Source organism: Salarias fasciatus, chromosome 20 (genome assembly GCF_902148845.1).
Source record: "Salarias fasciatus chromosome 20, fSalaFa1.1, whole genome shotgun sequence".
Lineage (NCBI taxonomy): Eukaryota > Metazoa > Chordata > Actinopteri > Blenniiformes > Blenniidae > Salarias > Salarias fasciatus.
Window position 1 is genome coordinate 16,638,350 of NC_043764.1, and position 24,597 is coordinate 16,662,946.

At 44.6% G+C, this 24,597-nt stretch overlaps 1 protein-coding gene across 4 annotated transcripts in view; it reads right to left on the reverse strand.

Moving 5' to 3' along the window:
• The window catches only part of LOC115407497 (WAS/WASL-interacting protein family member 1), a 42,363-nt gene continuing 17,766 nt past the window's right edge, over positions 1-24,597 (reverse strand). Inside the window, exons 3-10 of one of the 4 annotated variants that reach the window (XM_030117847.1) lie at positions 12,286-12,494; positions 10,719-10,773; positions 10,455-10,545; positions 9,871-10,316; positions 9,612-9,776; positions 9,070-9,231; positions 6,614-6,748; positions 1-3,403 (exon numbers count right to left, since the gene is read on the reverse strand). In XM_030117847.1, coding sequence (XP_029973707.1) covers positions 2,894-3,403; positions 6,614-6,748; positions 9,070-9,231; positions 9,612-9,776; positions 9,871-10,316; positions 10,455-10,545; positions 10,719-10,773; positions 12,286-12,419 — 1,698 coding nt within the window. In that variant the 5' untranslated portion in view covers positions 12,420-12,494 and the 3' untranslated portion in view covers positions 1-2,893. The remainder of the gene's footprint in view (positions 3,404-6,613; positions 6,749-9,069; positions 9,232-9,611; positions 9,777-9,870; positions 10,317-10,454; positions 10,546-10,718; positions 10,774-12,285; positions 12,495-24,597) is intronic. The other 3 variants (XM_030117850.1, XM_030117849.1, XM_030117848.1) reach the window with 3 other exon arrangements.

Sequence of the window (24,597 nt, forward strand, 5' to 3'; positions counted from 1 at the left end):
TTTTTTCTCAAAACAAATATACTGAATGTTACATTGGAACAACATCAGAACAGCAACCGAGTATTTTACACATTTACATCGTCATACTGTTTTTGTGCAACGAACATCTGCTTCGATCGGTGTGTAACAGTGTTCGACAAAATATATCAGATCAGTGCTTTTTTTTTTTTTCTTAGGATAAAGAAAATGTGACACATTAAGTGATAGGCAGAGAGAAGGGATTGAGTGTGATGGTGATTTCCAGCCTGCATTGTTACTGGGAAGCCTTGACAGAGCTTGTTAAGCATCTCAGCTGTTGGCCATTTTTCATATCGGACAGTGGTTGAGCCATTGGTGCATTGATATAAGACTTGGGTTGGCCTGCCCCCTCCTCAGCCCCCTTTCAGAACTGGACATCGCAGGCCCCTCCCCAACACAGCGAGGGAAAAAGGTGAAGCATTAAAAAAAAGGGGAGGGGGGGGGGGGGGGGGGGTAAAAAGAGAGAAGTCTGGGTTGGTTACTGGAGGATGAACATAGCTGGGGGAGGGTGTATAGACAACGGCTGACCAAGTGGAAGCGAAATGTGCTTCCTCCCCTACACTGGGACTGCGCACGGCCGAACGTTTGAGGAGGAGGAGGGTCCTCTGGGTCTGGATTCACTTGAAATGATCCCCACACAGCTTTATACTAGCCGCGCACCCCTTCCCCCTCCCCCCTCCCCTCCCCACCTCTATCACTTTTCCTTGCTCCACCAGTGCAGAGAATAAACAAAAACTCCGGGCGACTCCTCCTCTCCGTTTCTCTCTCCCCTCTTCCTCCCAAGTTGTTGCCTTGGAGAGGACTGAACGCTGCTTGTTGCTTTACACAATTTAAAAAAAGTACAACAGAAAAGATTAACAAACAAGAGATCAATTAAGTACCACAATATTTGTTTTCATCTCCATATATCAAAGCATGCACTTATTTGATCAAGCAGGAAAAATTGCACCAACAACATAAACATACTGTTTTCATGGCAGTGGTATGAGCTATTTAACCAATGGCATTATCAGTAGGTAAGAAAAAATAAACAGTGCATTTAAATACAGAGTGCTTTTATTTTTACATACTTTCTGACACCTTAGCATTAATAAATTTATGTTACTAAACTTTCTAAACCCGTCTTGTCTTTGCATGGTTGTCTCACAGTGAGATGATTTGAATGCATTCTTCAACTCTCCGCCTGTGAGGAGTGAGCAGTATCCCTCTTATCTCCTTATCCTTATGTCTGTTTATTAAGCCTCCTATGTTTTGTTTTCTTCCTCCGTTCTTTCTTTTTTAATGTCCCCCAAAGCTACACGGGAAAGTCATTGTTTATAATGGAAGCAAACTCAGCACAGAGACTGGACACAAGGGTGGGGAGGGGAGGGTACGGCAACCTTCCAAAGGACACTCACTATAGTCATTTTTATTCCCAGCTCTTTATTTTCCTTGGAGTCCAAACCTTCTGCTGCTATTTCAACCGCTCGGCTTAAGTCTGGCGAGCTGGGAGGAGCTCTGGCTTTGACCTGAGTCCTGAAAGCGAATAGCAAACTGTGCTCAAATACGCCTGTTACTGCATTTCGACGCACAATAAAGCCCAGCAGTCCTGCAGCTGTCCAGTGCAAAATTACAACGGTAATAAAATCAACAGTTTACAAGGCTCAAAACACATGATATATCAACTACACATACTGAAGCTTCCTGTATTATTTTGGACACACTTTCACTTCCTTTTTATTTGATTTTTTTTTTTTTTTAACCTTTCTTTTATCCCAGTGACACGATGAAGGTCTTGCGTTGTGAAATCTGTCACCCACATCGCTCTGGGGAAACTCTTGCGCAAACTACACCATGCCCCTGACCTGATCACTTCACCCTACATGACTCCGTCAAGTATGTGTGCATCTGCGTGGGGAGCTTTCAGGGTGTGTCAACATGCCTCTGGCTACAGATGTTTGTCAAATTTTGACACGAATTTTCTTCAGATTATTCAATTCATGTCACATCAAGGATACATTATTGGGGGAAAAAAAAAACTGTTTTTATGGGATTGTTGCTGACAAGTGCTTAGTGCACAACAATCAAAATCTGAGGGATGAAGACAGCTGCTGTGAGTAAGCAGGACTACAAATTAAATGCATTTGTTTGACTCACAATAATGCCTGCCATGCAACAGGTCAGTGCACACGGAGAACCTGTTTTAGATGTTTTCTTAGGGGGGGGAGTTTAACCCCGTAAATCTCTGACACTCTGATGCTTAGGTTACTTTTTCCCCCACCAAGATGAAACATTTGTGTGTGTGTGAGAGAGTGTGTGTGTGTCCTATGTCCTTTTTTTGTCTTTACAGAGCCATATTCAATGCTTATTACAATCTATTTTCATGTGATTTTGCACAACGCATGCACATTTCTTTTTTCATATATATTAAAGTGTGTTCTTCTCAGATTGTGTCATACCACATACTCTTTAAAGAGTACAGTGTCCATATAAAAATAAAGATATAATGGAAAACAATGCGCATACGCACACACACACACACACACACACACATACATACACACACACACACGCACACGTGAGTATGATAACACAGTAGATTGAAGATGTATATTCCAGTTGTGTTTTTTTTTTTTTTCTTTTCAAGCTGTTAAAATGTGTTTGGTCCATATTTGGGCTGAACTAGGCTTAGGCTGGTTCTGCAGTACAGACCAATCAAGGGAAGTCTGAACCTGGATTAAGACCCTGTTTGTACCTGATGTCAACACAGAATGGATCCTCATGTAGTTGGACGTAAGAGGGCCTCGTATTTATGTACAGTAACGTGAGGGCTGGTGAACAGGAAGACTCCTGCACTCTCAGTGGATTGTGGGCCCTTTTTCTGCCTATCAGCCAGCTACAGGCCAGTGACATACATCTCCATCCCATCGTTGAAGGTGAAAATGGTGGTAGTGCTGGAGCTGTTGGCTCCCTGTTTCACATCGCCGATGGTCTCATAGAAGTTTTCCCCACCGGGCAGGCCTCTGGCAGGAGGGGCGGAGGGTCCTGAGCCTTGAGGTGCGGCTGGTGCTGCCGGCTGCTGTTGCGACGTCTGCTTCTTCCTCTTCAGCGTGGCGCTACCCCCAAATGTGCTGTTATTTCCCCCCTGCTCCCGTTTCCGGTGGCTGTCAATACTCGCATACGAAGGGTCTGAATCGGCCATGGGGGTGGACCAGGACCGGTCTCCCACCGGCTCGTAGCAGGGCTCTTCCTGGGAGCGCGCCTGGGCCTGGACTCCTCTGCCTCGACCCCGAGAACCCATTCCTTTGTCCCCGCCGAAGGAGCGTGGAAGGGTCTTTGCTCCGTTGTGTTCCATGGGCGGCTTCTTCTTCTGCGATTTGCAGACGATGGAGTAAGTGTCTGCAATCTGAGAGCAGAGAGGCGTGAGTTAATAACTACAACCGATACATGCTACAACGTGTTGACAGAAGCATAAACTGGTCACTGTGTGGATTTGGCATGTACAAAAGATCACCTGAGCATGGACCGTGTGTGTGTGTGTGTGTGTGTGTGTGTGTGTGCGCGCGCGGTAGTTTGCACTTGTGTTGACAGAGCTCTCGCTCGGTTGTATCCTGACCTATTTTGACAGGTTAGGATAAGAATGAGTAAACTGTGTTATCAGCCAGAGAGGTAGAGGCAGCTTTGCGCTGGACGGGCCTGTTAAAATTTCACCACAACTGCTCTGGCAACGGAAGAGCGGGCTGTGCTGTGAAAGATCTGGATATCAGCCAACACGCTGGAAAAAAACCCCAGTCAATGTTCACGAACGGACTTTGCTCACATCTCATTTGAGGCAATGTTTACTGGCTGCAGGAGAGCGCATGTGTGTGTGCACAAAGACAATACACACATGTGCTTGCTAACAGGAAACATGTAATATTTGATATCTCCGACTCGCGGCGGGAGGCATGTGTGAGGTCTTGTAGCGAATTCTGATAAACCAGCGCTGCGACCTCTGGCATTTCTGTGTCAAAATTCCACAAGGGGAGGAGAGGAGCAGAGGATTGTGGGGCATGGTCATGTTTACCTTCCGTGTTCACACCCAAAGCAGCAGCTCTGCTCTACTGCCCCTGAGAAACACAGCCTATGCAAACTCTCTCTATCCTGTAAACCCACACACACACACACACACACACACACACACACACACACACACACACACACACGCTAACACACACGCTAACACACACTAACACAGATTAGATTTGTTTTTGCTCAGCTCCCAAAGGTAAAACTTGGGATCACAGAGACCACTGACAAACCTCTTCTTCATACATGTTCTCACATTACTTTTGCTTTAACCTTTCTTTTGCTTTATAGCCATCCCTATGTGTGTGTGTGTGTGTGTGTGTGTGTGTGTGTGAGCGCACGCACGTGTGTGTGTGTACTATATTAGAAAAATACAGTTCAAGAGTAAATGACTGTGACTTTGGGGACATCTCTATTTCTGTCTTTCGCTCCCCTCTGACTTCAGCCGATCTCAAGCGATGTGCATGCCCTGCCCCCACAAATCTCTTTCCGTGACCTTTTCAGATAAACAAAGATCCTGGCGTATGGTCTAAGTGTGCGTAGATAATGTGCAGTGTGAGCGTACGTGTAAGTGCATGTACGGGTGCAAACAAAGTGTGTTGCTCTGTGCAGCAGAGGAAGGAAGTCACAAGATGATGGGGATTTCAAAACTAGGCAGCAGCTGTTGAGGAAGCCTGCATCTTGTATGTTTTTGTTTCTCCTCCTCTTACCCTTTGCTCTTTTCTCCTGAGTTTTTTTTTTCTTTTCTTTTTTACATTGTTGCAACACGCTGCGTGGACCGAGGCTTGGACAAGCTGCAATCACTTTGAACTGAAATATGCATGTGCATGATTAATGCTTTTGTGTATTAGTATTATTGTGGTTACTGTTATTAACTCCTTAATTAAAAAAAAACAACAACGCTGCACACTTTTCCAAGCGGTTTACTAGCAGTTGATATTCATCTGGCAAGATATGCTCTGTGCAACGTGATTGGCTGAGGAAGGCAGCGCCTCCTAATAGCCACAAAGGGAGTGGAGCAGAAGGGGAGAGCGCCAGCAGAGGGGAGGAGATCGAGCTGGGAGTGGAAACTCAACACCTTTTGACGGCAACAACTGACAAACTCCAGAAGATACAGAGTATATGGGCAAGTTCGGGCAACAACAAACTCTTGTATGGAAAAACAAGCAGCGACTAAACCGGAGGGGGAAAAAAAAAGTCAGGAAAAGAAAATACGAGCAAAGAAAGAAAAATACATTGAGAGGGACTGCAGAGCCTCGTCAAGGCCAGCTGCTTTGTGTACCAGTCTGATTTGCAGAGGAGGAGTTTAACTGCAGCTCAAGAGCAAAGACTTAACCCCTTAATCTCCACATTCAGCATCCAAACTCCTCGACTAAACACAGGCTTAGACAAGAAACTTACAAGCAGCTTTAAACTCGCTGGGATTGCTGCTGCGCTGCGCTGCAATTATGCCTCCTGACATAGACTAAACTCTTCATTATTGCGCTGCACACCTCCATTATCTTACGTGTGAGGAAAATGAATAATGATTTGATTGTGTGTGAAAACTACTCATAATCCTTCAATGTTAAAGTCACTTATCTGAGGAAAAGGATGGTAAAAGTGAAGAAATGAAGTTCTGTCCAACACTAAGAATAGACTGCAATAGCTGGACTGCCCCAGCCCCCACAGGCATGACAAAAGTTCTCAAACTGGCTCTGTATGTTATACCGAGTCCAGCAGAGAGCAAGGGGGAGTGGACGTGTGGGGGAGGAGCCGCTGCATGTGGAAACGCATGCGGTGGAGAATGTGTCACGACTTCCTTCTCTCAACAGCAGACTTACTGCACCTTTACAGATAGATAGACGGATGGATGGATAAATAGACAGACACAGTCGTCGTGCTGAAGTATCTGCTTCTATTGAGCTGCAAATGTTTGCGATAATTTGCCATCAGAATTGACCTACATTATACTGAGAGGAGCTGGTGCAGACGTCTCTCGCAATCTCAAGCACTATCCTTGGCAAACACAGAGCTTTACATATGAAAATATAAATATAGCCCACGTCCCAGTCAAGACGGATCGTGTTATGTCTGTTTGCTGTTTTGACTGGTGACGGAAAACTCAGCTAAGCTTTAACAAAACGGAACAAACAGCAAACAGTTCCACGATTGCAAAGTGACGATTAACGATCCGGCAGCAGGTGACACTGATGTCCGATCTGTGCGGCTGTACGCTGAATGCAGATAGACGGGTGGGGGCTGGGAGATTGGGGTCAGGGTTCAAGCAGGCGGTGGGGGTGGGTGCGCTGGATGCATGTAATGTAACCTCTGGCTGTAAGCAGAAACCTTGTATGACAGGCAGGTCACAGGGCAGCAGTGTTATGACGGTGTGTCCAATCAAATGGGCGCCCCGTCGGTAAACAGAGCAGTAATAAGAGACGTCCACGTCTATCCATCTGCTTGTAGTCTTTCCGGTCAGCCGCCCAGTTTAGTTGTCCCTGTCTTTAGTGATCTCACACACACATACACGCTCTCTCTCTCACACACACACACACTCGTGAAGTACCTCCTTTGCAGTGGGGGGTGACGGGTGGCCCTGTCCATTCTCTCCGCGGTGTGGAGGCGGGTGCAAGGTGATAATGTCATCGTCTTCTGGAGGCTTCCAGATGTACTGCTCCCCATTGCCAATGAACACTGCCTCCTGGTTGGTAAAATTAGTTCAGAAGCTCAGGTCAGTTTTACATCAAAGGTTTTTTAAAATGTTTATTTAATCTCCTTATGTCCACTTAACCCATATGAACAAAAAAGACTATCGGGGACTTAAATCCACTGTGATTACTGGAGTGACGCCAAGCTGGGACAATGACGAGAACTGATCCAGCAGACAGGTAAGAAACCACTTCACTATCATTAAAGAATAAAAGAACAATTTACTCAAAACACTTTAAAACATATTTCCCCTCTATTCAAGTTCAGAAGTGCATGACAGCACCTAATCTACATATGGCACAGGGTGTGTGTGTGTGTGTGTGTGTGTGTGTGTGTGTGTGTGTGTGTGTGTGAGTCTCCTCAGTCAGTTATGCGGTTCCAGGTTTCTCTTAGACAAACTCTTCTACAAGGCTTCATTCACTGGAAACAATATCCTGATGACAGACAGACCCACTGACACACTGACGACGCTGCCAAAAACTCAACTCCCATTAATCTCTGCCGGTTGAAATGCTGCGGACGACAAGAGAAATCTGACTTTCTGCATGGAATATGTAAAATGTGTAGGTGAGTTAGAGCTGACTCAAGTTACTATTCGACGTTTTGCCGAGGAGGCGGCAGTACACGCATTTTTTTCAGCTGCTTCACACGAGTAAAATCAAAAGGTACAGGCCTTGAAATGAACTCTAAGCATGAACATTCATTCCTTTTGAAGCATATTTTCTGCAGCTGCTTCTTTTCTTGGAGCCAACAACATCAGAAATCGTCCCTCAAAAAAGCTGCTGGCTACACTGTCATTGTTACCAGATTCAAGTGTAGCCATGTGGCTCCCTCTTCTTTGTGCACAGTTGTCTTCCAAACCCAAGGTTGGAGGTTTGAATCCCCGTCTCACATCACCCCCTCTATCAAAGTGTCCTGATAGGAAACACTGAAGCGCAAATTCCTCCCACAGGAGGCCGAGCACACTGCATTTCCACCGGTGTGTGAGTGTATGCACGGCTGAGTGAATTTGACTGATTAACAGTGGAAAGTGCTTCCAGACTGCAGGAGCAGTGAAAATGTGCAACATCGGTGAAGCCCACTCTGTAGCAAGCTTCATCTTTAAGCTTGATTTGACTTTTCAATGTCTGTCCTGCACAAAATAAAGGTGAAATGAAATTGATCTTCTTTTGAAGAGGTACTCTAAAGCATTCTACCACTTCAGTTCAGTATAAAAATAACTCAGTTTTTGGACTGAACAAATTGCTATGCTGAGGAATCAAAAACATGAATATCAAATATCAAGTGCAGAAATGGTCCTAATAAAACAAGCACTGAGCCAAAAACTGATATTTCGAAAAATCCCCGTGCCTGCAGGTGATCGAAACCAATTAGTAACCAATTAGAGAGTGTGGCTGTGTGCTCATGCGACCAAGGATGATTAAACTTTTATGTGTTCCCCCTGTGCTGCTGTGAGAGTAATAGAAGACGGGGCAGAGTAAATATGTGAAACGATATTTATCCTCACACTGTCTGCTGGCTACCTGTGAGCTGTTTCTTGATAGACTCGTTGATTGATTCAACAGGAGTACACAGAGAGAGAGAGAGAGAGAGAGAGAGAGAGAGAGAGAGAGAGAGAGAGAGAGAGAGAGAGGCAGCTGGGCAACCAGCCAAGCTCTTACATAATCTATCCTTCCAGTCTTTAATACCATGCTGAGCAGCACAGTGCAAAGGGGTGTTAGAGGCGCGCACACTCACACACACACACAGACGCACATTAACACACACACACGGATTTAACATCCACAGATTAAAAGTATAAGTCAACAAGTCGGCTGACAGCCACAGCTAGGATAAAATAGTTTAACAACCTCATCAATCTCTCTAAATTACACATAAAAAGTCTGCTGTTTTATGGTCTGCCAAACTCACGTTCATGAAAAACAAACGTGTGTGCCAGTAAACCCACAGGAAAAGCTGATCACCATCCGATCATTGTCCTTCTGTTTCCCCTCCAGAACTGCTTTGTGCCTTTATACCATCCCAGCGGACACATTCAGCTCGCGTATGTGGCTAAAACGTTCGATCAAAACTCAAAAACATTCAACAGAACAGAGTTTTCCAAGTTTGGCAAATATGGAAATTGTGAATTATATCCTTTAAACGTCTGCTTTTCACATTGCTTCTTTACTATGAAGAGGGTTGACGTTTAACCAGTGGTTTGTTTGTGCGCAGCGCCCTCTGGTGGTAGCGAGGCAGACCTACAGCTGCTGAGGTAAGGCTGTATGTCATGCCAGGTTAATGCAGGCCATATTGATCCAGTGATCCCAGTACCTTTGGGAAGGAGTGCAGGTGAAATGGCTCCAGTGGCTTGCGTGGAAACTCCTGACTGCGATGCAGCGGAGGAGGAGCGGCGGAGGGTGAATCACTCACGCTCGATTGGCTGTCTGACTGGCTGTCGGCTCCGTTATTTTCCTTCCTGTTTATCTTGTCGACCTTAGGGTTTTGAATCAGCATTCAAAACATTACATTCAGAGCTTTCAGAGAGAAAACAAACCTCCTGAGGAAAAGTATTTTTGAACTTCTGGTGCCTGTCAGAGTACCAGTATTGTTAGAGGGTCATTATTTGTTGATCTTACCTTACCTCTATAAATAGCGCACATAAAAAAGGTAAATATTGTCTATGTGGTGCAGATGAACCTTCCTACAAATTAGAGCCAGATAAGATCCTTTTTTTTCATACAATCACTGTGTGCACTAAGCACAACATCCGAGCTGTTAGGAAGTTTAGATAGAAATCTATCAGAAGAGGAAAATCATCTAGTTTCACTTGGAAAACTTCAATTGAAACATAAAACACCTACAATTTGACTTACTTTTCTGAACTTCCGTATGGAAGCGTACTCGGCTCCGGATGGATCTTGAATGGCCAGCGAATTGACAGAAGACAGCGGGGACCTGTTGACCCCACTCGCCCCGTTACCTCTTCCTCCCATTGGTCCGTTGATGGCGCTGTTCCCTTTCCCGTTGCCTCTTCCACCCTTCAGGAGCAGAAGTCAGGAAAAACAACATCGACGTTTGAATTTTGAATTCTGAAAATGAAAAAGTGCTATAAATGTTGATATCATTGCTTACGTTCCCATTTCCGTTGCGGCCTCCGTTGACCGGCGCCGTGGGGCTCTGCGTGGCTCGAGCCGAAGCCGGGGTGTTGGTCGACGTGGTCGGAGGGGCCGGCTGCACCTTGGGGCCCACGTCACTTTCCCGGACGCCCACGCTCTCATACAGGCCGTCGTCCAGGTAGTGGGTGGGTGTGGGGTTGTTGCGCAGACCCACCTCGGTGTAGGTGTGGTCTCTGGCTTCCCCTCCTCCTCCTCCTCCTCCTCCTCCCCCTCCTCCACCTCCTCCACCCCCGCCTCCTTCACTGCCCGTCTCCCCGTTTCCCCCTCCCCCTTGGCCGGACCCCTGGGGACTGGTGGGGATCTGGGGGAGCTGGCGCCCGTGGGACGGCCTCAGGTCTGTCTGGGAGCGCCGACTGTGGAGAAGCAGGAGGTCCATGCTGGCTGGACGGCTCTTACTAACTGCTGTACAGGAAAAGAGGAGGAGGAGGACGAGGAGGAGGAGGAGGAAGGCAAGAAGAAGGAGAAAGGAGGACTGAAATACTGTAATGGCTCGGGGCAGCGCACTGGATATTGACATACAAAGCGTTATTCATCACTCACAGTTTCCATTGCAGGGAAAACGATTGATCTCGTGAAGCCTGGTGTCCGATTTGCTCATGGAGTTCAGTTTTGGATGCCGAAGTGTTCCCTGCTGTCGCACACACATACACACACACACACATCCACACACAGACGTGTTATTACAGGCACACGCATGTGCATCTGCACACACAAAAGTGCTATGGAAGGAGCGAACAGGGTAAAAATAGATGCAGACAGGGAGGAAGAGGGGGAACTGAGAAGGAAAATGAAAGCATGTCTCACCATATTTACAGATGTCCCTTTATCTCCAGCTGGGGGGTGCTTGCTCTTGCTTTTCCTGACACAACATCAAAGTGGGGAAGGTCAACACAAGCCAGTGGACAGAAAGAGAACATAGACCAACTCGGAGCAGAGAGATACGATCAGCATACAACTCTGGTAGGGCATAAAAGTCCTTGGTTGATAACACGAGCACAGTCAAACAGTGAATGAAGCGTGACTCAGGATTCTGCCAGATCAGAGGATGACCTTCACTGGGTTTTATTTTCACTTCAAGACAAAGACTTATTCCTCCGTTGTTTGTTTCACTTGTCTTTCTCTTTTACTTGGGATTAATCTAGCGAGACAAAGCGTATGTGTAGTGGCGCTACACGTCGCCGTGGATCCCCGCAGAGGGCAGTATCTATAGGAAACAGTTGATATGGTGAGAGAATGACGGTATCAGGTAAGAAGGGAAAAGCTGCTGGGTGCAGGTGTGAAACTGTGAACCCTCTTTCCATCTGTTTTCTCTCACTTTGGAAGGTGAAAATCTGCATCACAAGATATGTGAGATCTGAGTGCTGCGTTGATAAATGTAGCAATAAATAGCATTTCCAAAGAGGCACAGAAATCCTGCAGCACCTCGTCAACTTCCCGGGCGTATAGCTCACCACAGAATGACATATATTGTCAGATTTGAGTTACGAGAGCTAAATAATGTCTCCCCCAGTAAGCTTTTGAGCAGTTCTCCGTGCAAACATATGGCCGTTATACCCCAAGGGGACCATGAGAAGGCGGAGAGACCTCCCATTGGAGATGCTCATAATAACCCAGCACAGGAGGGGGCTAAAGTAAAAATTGCACGACAAAGTCACAAGAGAATAGCCACACTTACTTTGTGATTTCTATACTAAGAATGTGAAGGATTTTTGTTGCTGCAGTGCTGTATTGTCACATCAATATCAGACAGATCGGCATCCGTGCTCGATAAGGTGGATTTGAACCGGTGAACTGCTGAGCATCCACTCCATCCATCACAGAGCGTGGATAACATTCTTTACATTAGAACAATACTGTGGCTTTATTGCCATGACACAAGCTGGTTTGACATTTCTCTACATCCTTATCTGTGTATCCCATGGCAACAAAGCCACAGTGCAGCCTCCGATTGGTCCCAGAGGGTGCTGAAAAAAGGCCTTGGCTGCTTCTATTGCTCTTGCCTGGCTCGAGAGTCTGATCCTTTTTAAACCGCGGGGCGTCCACTGCTTTTGCCTGCTGAGGAGTTTGCTTCAGAAGGCCGACGCGAGGCCGCTCTGACTCTGACCTGTCTCCTCGGTGTCCCGTAAACATCATTTCATCTGATCTGACACTCGCAGCCATTAACATTCATTACTGCCGCCCCGCTCAGAGCGGGGGATAAAAGGGATGGAGCGCACGGACGGCCGAAAGACAGAAAGGAGGAGAAGAGTTCAGAAGAAGTAGGGGCAGATAAAAGAAAGAGGGGATGATGAGCGTGATTGGGGAGGGTGTGAGATGACACAACTCCGGCTCTGTGCGTTTCTTCACATTTGAGGAGGTGGGGCTCTCTTACCTCTGGCAGCCGACGCAGACGAGGACAATGAGGATGGTGACCACAAAGGCCGAGGCCGCCGCGATGGCTCCCAGGAGCAGCAGGTTTTGGTAGGTGTCGTGGTCGCCTCCATTTGCTGCCTTGCTGTCCTCCATGACACCCGCTTCGTCTCGCTTCCTCCCTCACGTTCGTTCAAGCTCAAACTCTGACGCTCAGACCTGCAGGTAAACCTGCAAAGACACGGCGGCAGGAAGAGAGGCAGGACGCCACGTGTGAGTGACATTAGAGGGAAGAAGACGGGGGGGGGGATGCTGCAACGAGCGTGAGAGGTGAGGAGGAACGGTGTGTGTGTGTGCGTGCGTGTTTGCCTCCAGCTTTTTGTCATCGTCTCTTTCTGACATATCAGTTCCTATATTTGACTCAGAAGAATAATGCACAGAAAATAGAACACCTTACAAGCAGCCAGCACGGGCATGCCAGAAATGGTTTCATCACACACTCTCTTTCTGCTGTTAAAAAAAGATCAAATGATACCGTAACATTCGTTTGACGAGCCAGAGAGACTCTTGAGTTCGTTTAGCAGGACGGAGTCAGCTGAGCTCCGGGGAGAAGGGCCTCGCTGGTGGAGGGACCCGACCTCCTGGTGCCACCAGAAACCGATCAGAACACTGACATAGACTTAGAATATTTTAAACATTTAGCAGCAGTTGCACTATTTTCTACTTTATCTTTATGTCCTTTTGCCTTTGCAGCACACAGAAAGGATCATCCCTCACGAGCAGCTACTCCACGACCTCGACTGTCATTCAACTCCAATAAAAAAAAAAAAAACTAAGATTCCCAAGAAGTTTTGAATGTGTCATCCATCATTTAGAAATGACCATGTTTCATAATGCTGTGCATGCTTCTTGTTATTGTCATTTTAACGCATCTCTTTTTATAGGTGTAATGTGTCAGAATTAGTGGCGAGGAGCAGAAAGTCTCTCATCTTCCTCTCCATCCACTTTACGGTCCTTTCTAAAGCCATAAGTCTCATTCTGTGATTTACCCACTCCGAGCTACTGAAGAAACATGGCCGTCTACTAAAACTGGAAAGCAACGTGCTCCTGGTGTATATTTGAGGGCTCACAATACATCAAACCTCACTAATAAGTACTGAACGTAACGGGCCTCAACCGCAGGAGATTAAACACTGAGAAAAGCAGGTTTCCATTTGAAACTGCAATATATCAAATGCCGCTGAATGAAGCGGTTATTGTAAGCTTTCCTTCAAACAAACTTTGATCACATATTCTGAATATTTACAAGCACACGGTAATTGCCTTGTACATGCAACCGCTACATATTTCAACGCAGTCTCAACGCACCCTTCCATGATCAATCACATTCGCTCACACGCTTATCCACACACCGATGACAGCGGCTGCCGCCGTCCAAGCTGCTTACGCACCATAAATTGAGAGTAAAATGAGGTTCTGTGCCTGAGTGTCTCAAGGACACTTTGACACGTGGGCAGGGTAATTGAGCGATGATTGTCCTTAAGATTAGTGACTCGAACATTGGAATATTTTCTCACCTCTGTAAAAGGAACTACTGATACAAATGCGTTACTGTCGTCAGAGCTTCTCCACCGCGCCACTGAATTGAGTTAGCCAATTAAAACTGCGAGCTACATAAATGAAAACATCAGTTCTGCTGCTCTATTGAGTTAACCTGCGAAGAAAAACAAATATCACACAAAACACACTTTGTCAAACAAACACACTTCAATGTCAGTCCTGTCGAACGCAACAGTCGCAAATCTGCATCCACACTGTGTATACAGCAGGGGAGAAATGTCACATTTAAGGCTTGCGTGCTTTAGAATTATGCTTCTATCACTTGCGCACAGCACTGTTCTTTTGTTACTAATATAAAAATGCCATCTGGAAGCTGTTAAGTTTTTATCGCTTGTAAACATCCATTTGACCCTATTTTATATGACCTCCTGTAATCAAGCGTCTAAGTGGGTCATATTATTAATTCAGTGCATCGAAAAGAGTTTGAGCTGCTACAGTCATTCATGTAAGTATTTAGCAACTGATCTCTTTTCAATGAATCACATAAATACAGTTTAACACAAAAGAAATGAAATCAGGAGACTCCAAAGGGTGGATTGAGATGATGCTCTGTTGGCAAACAATTATCAGGACAAGACATTTCGGATTACGAGCTGCTGTCTGTACCTGCCCTCTCTGCCCTGCACATTTCACACACACACACACACATATACAGCGCTTTCCTCAGGAAACATACACAATGGCAGCAATGCGGGGAACACATTAGATTAGGAGAAAAAAAACCCTAAACGTCGGGGATTGGAATGACAATGCGAGCAGAAAGAAGAAGGAGGTCATGCCAAGCTGTACGCAACTGTATACGTTCTGTGTGAGAGAGAAATTGTGGACTAAACCGGCACCGGATCTGGCTTTGGTTTTTTGTTTCTTCGAGATAAAGCGGCATCTTTTTTTTTTTTCTTTCTTCCCATGTCCTCTTTACTTGGTCCCTCTCTCTCTCTCTTCCTCCAGATCCCCTCTCTCTCCTCCTCCTCCTCCTCCTCCTCCTCCTGCTCTCTCGCTGTCTGTCTGCCTGACCCTGCAGATATGTGAGGCGATGCACAGCGAATGAATTAGCAGAGCCGAGGCCTCAGACAGCCCTTTATGGAAGAGACAGACAGGCAGGCAGGCAGGCAGAGCACATCACAGTGAGGAAAAATGAGTGGAAGACATTGAATGAAAGGGAAAGGGGGTAAGAGAGGGGTGATCAGACACAGGAGCAAATGAGTGGGATGAAAGCAGAGGGAAGGTGGGAGACGAAGCAGGAGCACTGGGGGGGGCGGGGGGGGGGAAGAGAGAGGAACAGGGGAGCGCACTTAAAGCATGAAGGAGAAATGAGGAGGGGAGGGGGTGATAAACAGCGCAGGAGGGAGGAGGAGAGAGGAGCGAGTGATGAGACTCGGAAGATGAAGACAGTGAGAGGAATTGCGGGGAAGCCTGGGAGAATGTGCGAGGAGCGCGGGGAGGGAGGGAGGGAGGGGGAAAAAAAAAAAAAGGAGGCAATGAGAAGGAGGTCATCAGCGGTCTGCTTCTGCCTACATTTTGTCAGCCCCCCTCTGAAATATTCAGAGGAGAAACACATACAACGGGCGCATCTCTGAACTGCCAGCGAACACAATGCAAGATGTCTCTCAGCATACTTAACAGTATGTGAAGCTCACAAGTAGGGGGAACAAGACTGGGGAGGGGGGGCTGTGCACAGTCTGTGCACAATGCACGACACCCCTGCAGCACGCTCGGCAGTGACACACACTCCGGGCGCAGGAATGTCTCTGCCAGCATCTGTCTCGGTTTCAGGGCTACACGTATGAAATGATGACAGTGATAAAAGCAGCATATTGAGAATGATGAGATCGGCGGCGATCGCCCCGCCGCCGCCGCCGCCGCCGCCGACACCGCCGCTGCGGTTACAATGGAGGCAAATAAACACGCCGTGAAGACGGCGGGGACGAGCGGTGCAGCTACTAATATGGACGGTAATGATGGGGATAATGAGGTCAAAGTGAGAGTTGCAGAGACACACCGAGGGGAGGACGCAAGCAGCAGAGCTGGCGAAGCAGCGAGCAGGATGCAGCGCAACCACAGGGTGGATGATTTCCTCTGCACACACACACACACACACACACACACACACACACACACACGCACACCTGTGAACAATTATTTCTGTGCTGCAAACCCAACGGCGGTACCTACCTACCTGCTTTGCTGAACAGCCTTGAGAGGACTCAGTTTATTGACTGACTTTAAGCTTTATGGCTGCTACTAGTCAATCTATATTCTTGGTTTTATCAAATATTTTAAGGATTTTTTTCTTAAACGTTAGAGGATAAGTTCCCTCTAAAACGAGGGTGCTGAGAGACACTCTGCATGCATACATGACAGTCTTCAGATTATATAGTCTTCATTTCTTAAAAAAAAACTTAATGTAATCTTTGATCCTAAAATAGATGCCTCAACCAAACAGTTTAATGCCTTTCAGTGACATAATGATCCTGCAAATTTGCTGTTAACTACCTTAACTTCTGGCCTTAGAATTCATTTTACTCTCACAGAGTTCAACACTAGCACGAACTTAAAACCCTGCGTTGTGAAATGTAAGCCCCCCACACACACACACACGAGAGGAAGTTATCTGGACGCCTCCTTCCTTGGAAAAACAGATAACGGCCCTTTACACACGTATCAAATGTAACTACAAACAAGCTGCAAATGCAGCAGTTCCAACACAACCCTCAGATTACACGATACCTTTGTAATAAAAAGTCAACACGTTTTTTTCAGCCCCCACATCTTTTCTCTCCAGCAGCCCAGACTCTGCAGCCCAGTTATTTTGCAATATCTACTCAACTAAAGCTAATTATAGATTCTACTTTCAGATGCTTAAAATAGATTGTTGAAAAGGAAATCAGCTAATTTTTCATGTGCACGTAAAAAAAAAAAAAAAAAGCCTGTTCCTGATACAAGTGGAGGGTTACAGTACGCCATCAGTTTTCAAGCTTGGCTTCAACAGAAGATAATTCACTTTCTCTAAGGAGTTCATTCATCACACGTCTGACAGGCAGCCTCGTCACATTTAGATTAGCTTTAAAAAAAGGCGACTTTTATCCGCTTACATGATTTAACAAACGTGTGCATACGTAAAACCGAGTCTTTTTGTTTCACCTGCTGTAGTATGTATTCAAATGAAGAAAGATATTATATGAATAATACTTTTGACTGTTAAAACACCAGACTGGGATCTCTTGGGCCACAGCTCTACTTCAAAAGTGGGACACTTTTTTTTTTTTAATGCTTAAAAATAAATGTAACCTGGTTCAGTTACAGTTTTCTGGGATGGCATTTACATTTCTATTTACATTTTCGGATTACATCATGACTCTCAAGCTATGAATTGTTAATGCTCTGACTCGTCAGGACATGTCGGTGCAGCTTCCTGTTCGAGGGAGCTTTTACTGCGAGGAGCTGAATGCTGCACAAAGCAGAAACCCACCGGCTTCAGGGAGGCTGAGCGTATATAAAGCATATTAAGGTTAACCTCAGCGTTTCACAGGTGAGTCCCTGCGGTCATCTAAAATTTAAGAAATCCGTGCAGCTGCTCATGTATTCCGCCACAGGGATTTTTGACAACAATGCACAATTAAAGTTACGCTTTTTTTTTTTTTTTTTTTTTTAACTCGAGGCTGCTTCAAGAGAGCTCCTGGAAATATAAAACACATCATTGTAACATCAGACTGGATCAAGTCAAAAGTCAGCAAATTATGTCTGTACGCCATTTCTTGTATTAGGTTTTCTGTCATCAGTATTAAACCCACAAAATACACACACAGTCTTTTTTTTATACCAGTACCCTGTACAACAGGGGTGTCAAACATAAGGTTTGTGGGCCAAAACCAAGAGGCCCTAATCCAGCCCAACAAGCTACAAAGAAAATTGTAAAAATCTTAGAGAAAACAGTGATTTGTGAACAAAACTCCAAAGAGTAGCAGACTCAAGACTGAGATCCGAGGTGAGATATTGGCATGCTGCCATGAAACACGGATACTTCATTGGAAAAATGCAAACTAGCATGAGCCTCAAAGCCATGCTGTCAGGCCGAGTCTGTGAAAAAAGGCATAATACAACAGCTATAGGAGATGTTTTGGGATATTTTATTGCATTTTGCACCAGAAGGTCTCATTAAAACTGGCTTTATGTTGAGACTGCAGTCATTTCTGGGAGTAATTGTTTCGTTTTGTGAAAATATAGACATTTTCATCATCTTCTGCACTACAAGAAATAAACATTTCAAATTGTATCTTTAAAGGTTATAATGGCACTATTTCACTGCTCTGACAATTGGGCCACATGTGGCCCACGTGCTGAACTTTTCCACTGGCAGTTTTACTGAAAACATCTGTGAACTGTAGTTTTGTAGTGAACTGTAGTAAGAAATAACAGTCTTCCAAATACAGGCATTTTTCTGAAAGAAAACCAGTCATTTTATACAAAAACCTAAGATCTGCAGGAGCTACAGTTCATTTTAATTATTAGTAAATGATCTCCAACCCATCCACACCCAACTAAATGACTTATTTCACACACTGGAAATCAACAGAGGCAGATTCTGCATATGCCTTCAGTGAATGTCTAACTTTTCTTTCTATTGTTAGCTGAATGTGCAAAGTGCTGTGAAAACCAAGTCCCCACCAGGACGATAACAACTGAAAAAGTAATCATGAATTCAAAATCAATCATGATTGATAAAGCATTTTTCAAAGTTAGTGTTTTACAACATACAAAACTGAATCTATAAAATGAGCAGAGATGACGATAAAATGTTGGAGTATTTGAGAGAAAAAGACCATTTTTAATGACGTGAATAAGTGTTTTTTTTTTTTAAGACAAATCTGATGCTCATGTGACCTCAGAAGATGACAGTTTCCTGGATTTGACAAAAAAGACCTGCCAGAGGACGTCAGACAACATCTGTGGTCAAACAGAAACAAATTTGAGTCATAAACATAATTATCAACATCAGTGTATCACATGATACTCCAACGCTTGGGACAATCTCCTCTTTTCTAACTTTTTCTTTCATCTGTATGTTTATTGCAATCACAGCCAACGTTTTAAAGCTCCAATTTGCTGCAATGTAAAACAAACATTTGTCAAAATTCTATATATATAGTACAACTAAATTTAAAGAAACATAAAATACAAAAAAAATTCCAGTTAGTCTTATCACACCGATCTGTTCCGTAACAGCTACTGAAGATACGTTATATCCTCTCAGTATTTGTCAGCAGAGCTTGAAAAAAAAAAAAAAAAAAAAACATTATGCAATGAGAGAGCGTCACTGTCCCACACAGCAGTGACATCCATCACAACTGAATCAATAAGCCTCGCATCCATACGGCTTTATCGTATCGATATATGGAGGCGGTGCGTTCCGGCTGCTGCCTCCTGGGATTCCCAGTGCAGATAATCTGACGTGCTTCCCTAACCTCGATGATATGTACTGTTAGTTTCACTACATAAAGCAAGCAAAAAAAATAAAAATAAAAATAAATAAATAAATAAACTGACTGAACGAAAAAGAATTTTTGCACTTTGGTGGATAAAGAAAACAAATTTCACTACCCCACCTCAGATAAATACATCAAAACATATAAATGTTGTCTTTTATCCTCATTTCTATAATTTTTTGGTCACTTTTAGCCATTTTTAAAATTTGGACTGTGTCAAACTGTGTGTGCTGCAGTCATTATAGTTTTGACACGTCTGTCTCATAAATGTTTAACACCAGCCTGAAACGACAGAGGTGAATGGGACTGAATTGGTCGAGTTTCAAACTTTGAGTTTTTGTGCCCCAGTTAGTCATTTATAGAAACGAGCAGAGGCAACGCTCTCACTTTGAGTCGCTTTCAACTCAAACTACAAAAACAAACTATTGTTGGCGAAGACAATGTTTCAGGAACGGCGTGCTGCTGCTGAGTCGTTCCGGTTCCTCCGTAACAACGAGCAGGACGAAAAAAATACTTTATTTCAATTCTGTTCCGTGACGAAGGAGCAGTTTCAAAACCTCAGCACAAAAAACTCAAACAGTCTGAGAAACACACCGAGACGGCAATTAGAGAAAGTTGTAAGGTGATCTACGCATCGCTGAAGTCAGATTTTTAGATTCTTAGTTTTCTATATAAATAGTAGATTCCAAAATAAAAGACTGAAGGGAGCCTGTCAGCCTGCTCTCAATATTTTTTTCTATTTTCAAGTTTTTAAAATGTTACTGTTTATTTCACATACAAATGGCTGAAACGGCTCGGTGGTGGTTGTTGCTGCTGACTCACAGATTATCACGTTCCTGGTTCAACGATATGTGGAGTTTGCATGTTCGTGCTGTGACTCCATGTTTCCTTCAGGCCTCCAGATCAGATGAACGGAAGACGCACATTAACGAATGTTCAGATTAGAAGCTGTGATCACTTTACACCAGGTAAACTTAACTGTGATCAGAGGGGACGGATCATCCAGGATTTACCGGTTAGTAAAGTTTAATGTTGCATTTTAGTAGGATGATCCGTCTTAGGGCTGATCTGTCAGATCATTTTCATTTACATTATTTTAACAGATGCTATGAATTTGTTTTTTAAATACAAGATCACACAGTAACACATATGTCACCATAAATAAGCATTTTATTCTATCTTATGCTTTTGGATTGTTGGTATTTGCCTTTTTTTAATCAAATTTTAAGTGGTGGGAGAAAATCAAAAACCTGATTTATTATGGATTAACAGACTTTATTTTCATTTAGTTTTGAGGTTGTTTTTAATCTACTCTATACCTACTCTATTTTCTGTAGTTTGCATCATGGTTCAAGTGTTTTCCTGAAACCCTGTAGTTCGTTTTAACCTGGTTTCCACTGCTGTCACGTCACATTACACGGCTGACTCCACTTTAAAGGAGCTTCTCAATGACGTGAGACCGCAGCTGCCCACAATAGATTTCCCAACTTGACTGGATGATGGAGCACATCTTAAAGAAACTCTAGAATTCTATCAGACAATTCCAGCAAGATAATCTCTGATTAGTTCCAAGATTCAGTGCAACGGAGAACAATAATCCTGATAACAACACCAACATCATGAAGAATATCTGAGAGCATAAAGACGAATCCTGGAAGTAACAGTTCATTCATTTAGCATTGTGTTTATTGACAGACCTAAACTTTTCAGTGTGCTCTCACTTTGCAGAATCCCGCCGCTCTTATCCAAAACTTATAAATAGTAAATGACTTTGTTTTCTCTTACAAGCAGTCCAGTTTCTCCCTAATTCCACTGCGCACTGATCTGCTCACTGTCCTGTGTGTCTCCGAGCTTAAGCTGCCACCACTTATCACATAAAGACTCCACAAAGACCTTTTTCCCTCCCCGCACTGGATTAGCAAAGCCAGCATTTATGCAATTTTGGTAATTGAAGCCGGACAAGGACGACGTGTTCCTGTCAGGATGGTGCGAGCAGCTCTCGTCCGCTGTCCTCACACTCGGGCCAATCCAAATAAGTGATTATTATCAGCCGCAACGGCGGGGCGAGAGTTAACGCATATAAGTGTGTCTATGTTTGTATATGAAGGGAGTGTGAGGCTCAATAAACCATATTTTCCCTGACATCCACTCTTCGGCGCTGTTCACCAGTCAATCGCGCTATCCGAGGATCGGTCAGCGGCGCAATCGACAGGGATGAATGGCGCCGACGGAAAGAGGGACAGAAGAAATGAAAGAGGGGAGCGCGGAGGATAACATGTCTGCCAAACATGGCAGAGCAAGTTCAGAGGAGATGAGGAATCACATCATGTCCGTTTCAATCTGCAGCCCCCGCTGGGAACCGCTGCACTGTGCATAACAACATGGAGTGATGGGGAGGCAGGAGTCGGAGTCGGAGGGAGGCGCTCAGGCTGCTTCACCCACTCAGGGCTCGGATTCACGCACATTTAGAAAGTCACCTCGCATTTTAATGTTGATCCTGAAGTGACCTGTCACAAACGGTCCGACGCCAACAGATCGGAGGATTTAAACATGTCGAACAAATGTGATTTTCGAGTCGACTAAAAGCTTTAGGAATCTCCTAATGAGCGGAAGTATTAAGTGGCAGGAAACTGCGTTATCTTTGTACAACGCTGATACCGATAATGAGATCATTTTGATGTGGCTGCTCTTCTCATTGATATTTTCCTGCATTGCAAATGTAGCTTTGAGTCAAATCTGCCTAACATAAGATATCCTGCACCAGGAGCAACAAATTAGTATTGAAGATGCTATCCGGCACTGTTTCAGGAGTCTGAGCAGATCTATCAATAACAGTTTGCTGAAGGAACTTACAAATAAAGATTTTATCTAAAGCACCTTGTTACAAGGTGCTTTGTGGTTTATTGGTTTCAGTATTTTCATTCACAGTGCAGCAAGAACACATGCGAGGTAGCATTGACTTCATCCTTGAAAGCAGAGGTGGAGGATCCTGATCCTGGAGGGCCGGCTTCCTGCACGGTTTGAAAGTGCCCTCACTTCAGCACGGCCGATCGTAACGATTGGTTCGTTATCAGGCTTTCTGCAGAGCTTCATCATGATGCAGTCAATAAATTCAGGTGTGTTGGAACAGGGGAACGGCGAAAACGTGCAGGACCGCAGCGCTCCAGGACCAGGATTCTCCTGTTTGCGTGGCTTTTCTTCAGATGTGCCATTTTCCCTTCTTTTTCCAGAGACGTGTTTATCAGGTTAACTGTTGATCGTAAATAGCCGAGGTATAATTCTCTTTCTCTGTAACAGGCTGGAAACTTGTACAAGATGTGCACTATCGTCTGCTGGAGTTCGCTTCAGCCCTTGTGACTCTTTGTAAAGCATGTATAAGTCGTCTGTGAACACCTGGCGGGACTGAAAGTCCAAGCACAAAAAACACAACAAGCTCAACCCACAATATTCAAACTTGTACCGATTTGTTATTTATTTTCAAAACTGTGTTCATGCTCTGTTTGGTTTAATTTGCTCTCCTTTCTAAAAAATTCCTAGTAGTTACTTCATAATGTATTAATGTTCTTTATTTTTTTTTATTGCACTACACTGCATGAAATGCTTTGTGTCTGAACGGTAACACATTAATAAACTTGCCCTGGGCTCCCTTGGTGTATTGACTCCTGCACTTGTGGTGACACTAAACATCATTTTAATGCATCACAGATCAAAGTTTGCATTAACATAGTAGCATTCAGGGAAAATCCATGTGTGTTACTCTCTCATCCATCCATCCATCCATCCATCCATCCATCCATCCATCCATCCATCCATCTGCCTCCTTTTATCCAGTGTAGGGTCACAGGGTGCTGGTCCCAGCTGACTGGAGGTGAATCCCGCAAACAACCTCTGCAGGTCACCAGTGCACCAGGGAGAGAGTGCAAACTCTGCACAATAAGGCCAGTCTCAGTCCTTTCCAGGGATATTTTCAGACAATCATCATCTTGCTGATAAGAGAATAAATCACTGACTGTATGATACGAGTGCAGTCGGACACGTTTCAGACCTGATACAAAAGCCTCTGGTTGCTTGTTCTGTTTTGAATGTGGGTGGGAAAAAAATCATAATCTTGAGGGTTTCATGAGGTTTAAATAGTTAAAAAGGCAAACATTTGCAAAGATCCCCCCTCCTCTATTCTCAGCAGCAGACAGCTGGCAGCTCAGCTCTGGTTGCTGTTGGGTATGAAGCGCTGTTTGTTTTATCTGTTCCACACCCCATCCACTGCTTACGATGCCCTCAAATGGCAACCCTTGAGTCGTTTTTATTTTTAGAGTTACACAGGTTTTTGACATTTCCGCTGTTTGCCTCATCCTTTGTCGCACGGCGAAATCTTTCCACCGTGGTACAACAAAGAAAATCCCAAAGGTTGCTCAACACATTTCTTTTGTTTCTTTGAGATTTGTGGTGCATCGTAACCGCTGAGTGCCGGATGCGCTCGGCAGATAACATCTGCCATAAATGGGAGCTTAATGATAAAGTGTGATAAATGAAGCTGTTAGCATACATAACCTGCAAGCCAATGAGAGCGAGAGAGAGAGAGTCTGCATGTATGAAAGGCCTGTGTGGGTCATGCTAATGAAAATGGGAGAGAACGGACATAATTTGTTCTAACTCTGCGTTCTGAGTGCATAGAGGACAGTTCCAGTGAGAGACTTCATAAGCCGCAAATACAGTATAGTGCTGATCCTACAGACTGAGCGAAGGCGAGACCCCATTTTCCTCTCACTTGACTCGACTTAATTAAGCAGAATGAGTCAGAAGCAACGTTCAGGATTTAAGATTTATTCTTATGGGATTGGGGATCTCTCCTCTCTCTCTCTCTCCCCTTCCCTGTCTCTCTCTCTCCCTCTCCCTCTCCCTAACTCTCTGTTTATGGTTGACTTCAGTGCTAACTTCCTGCTCATTACTTTAATGATGGTTCTTCTGTGAGCTTATGCTCACGAGTGCAGTTTGCTTTTAAACCCTGCAGTTTGGGAATAGAAAGACACACACATACACACACACACACACACACACACACACGCATTCATATAAAACTCATGCATATAGCCACAGAGAATCAAATGCTATCAAAATACCACGCATGCATTATGTATGTGTTGAAGCAGAAATTGAGAGCTTGCTTGAAAAACTTCCCAAAAATTCAAGAATCTCTCGCGCCATGTGATACCAGCAGCGCTCTGCGACTGTGC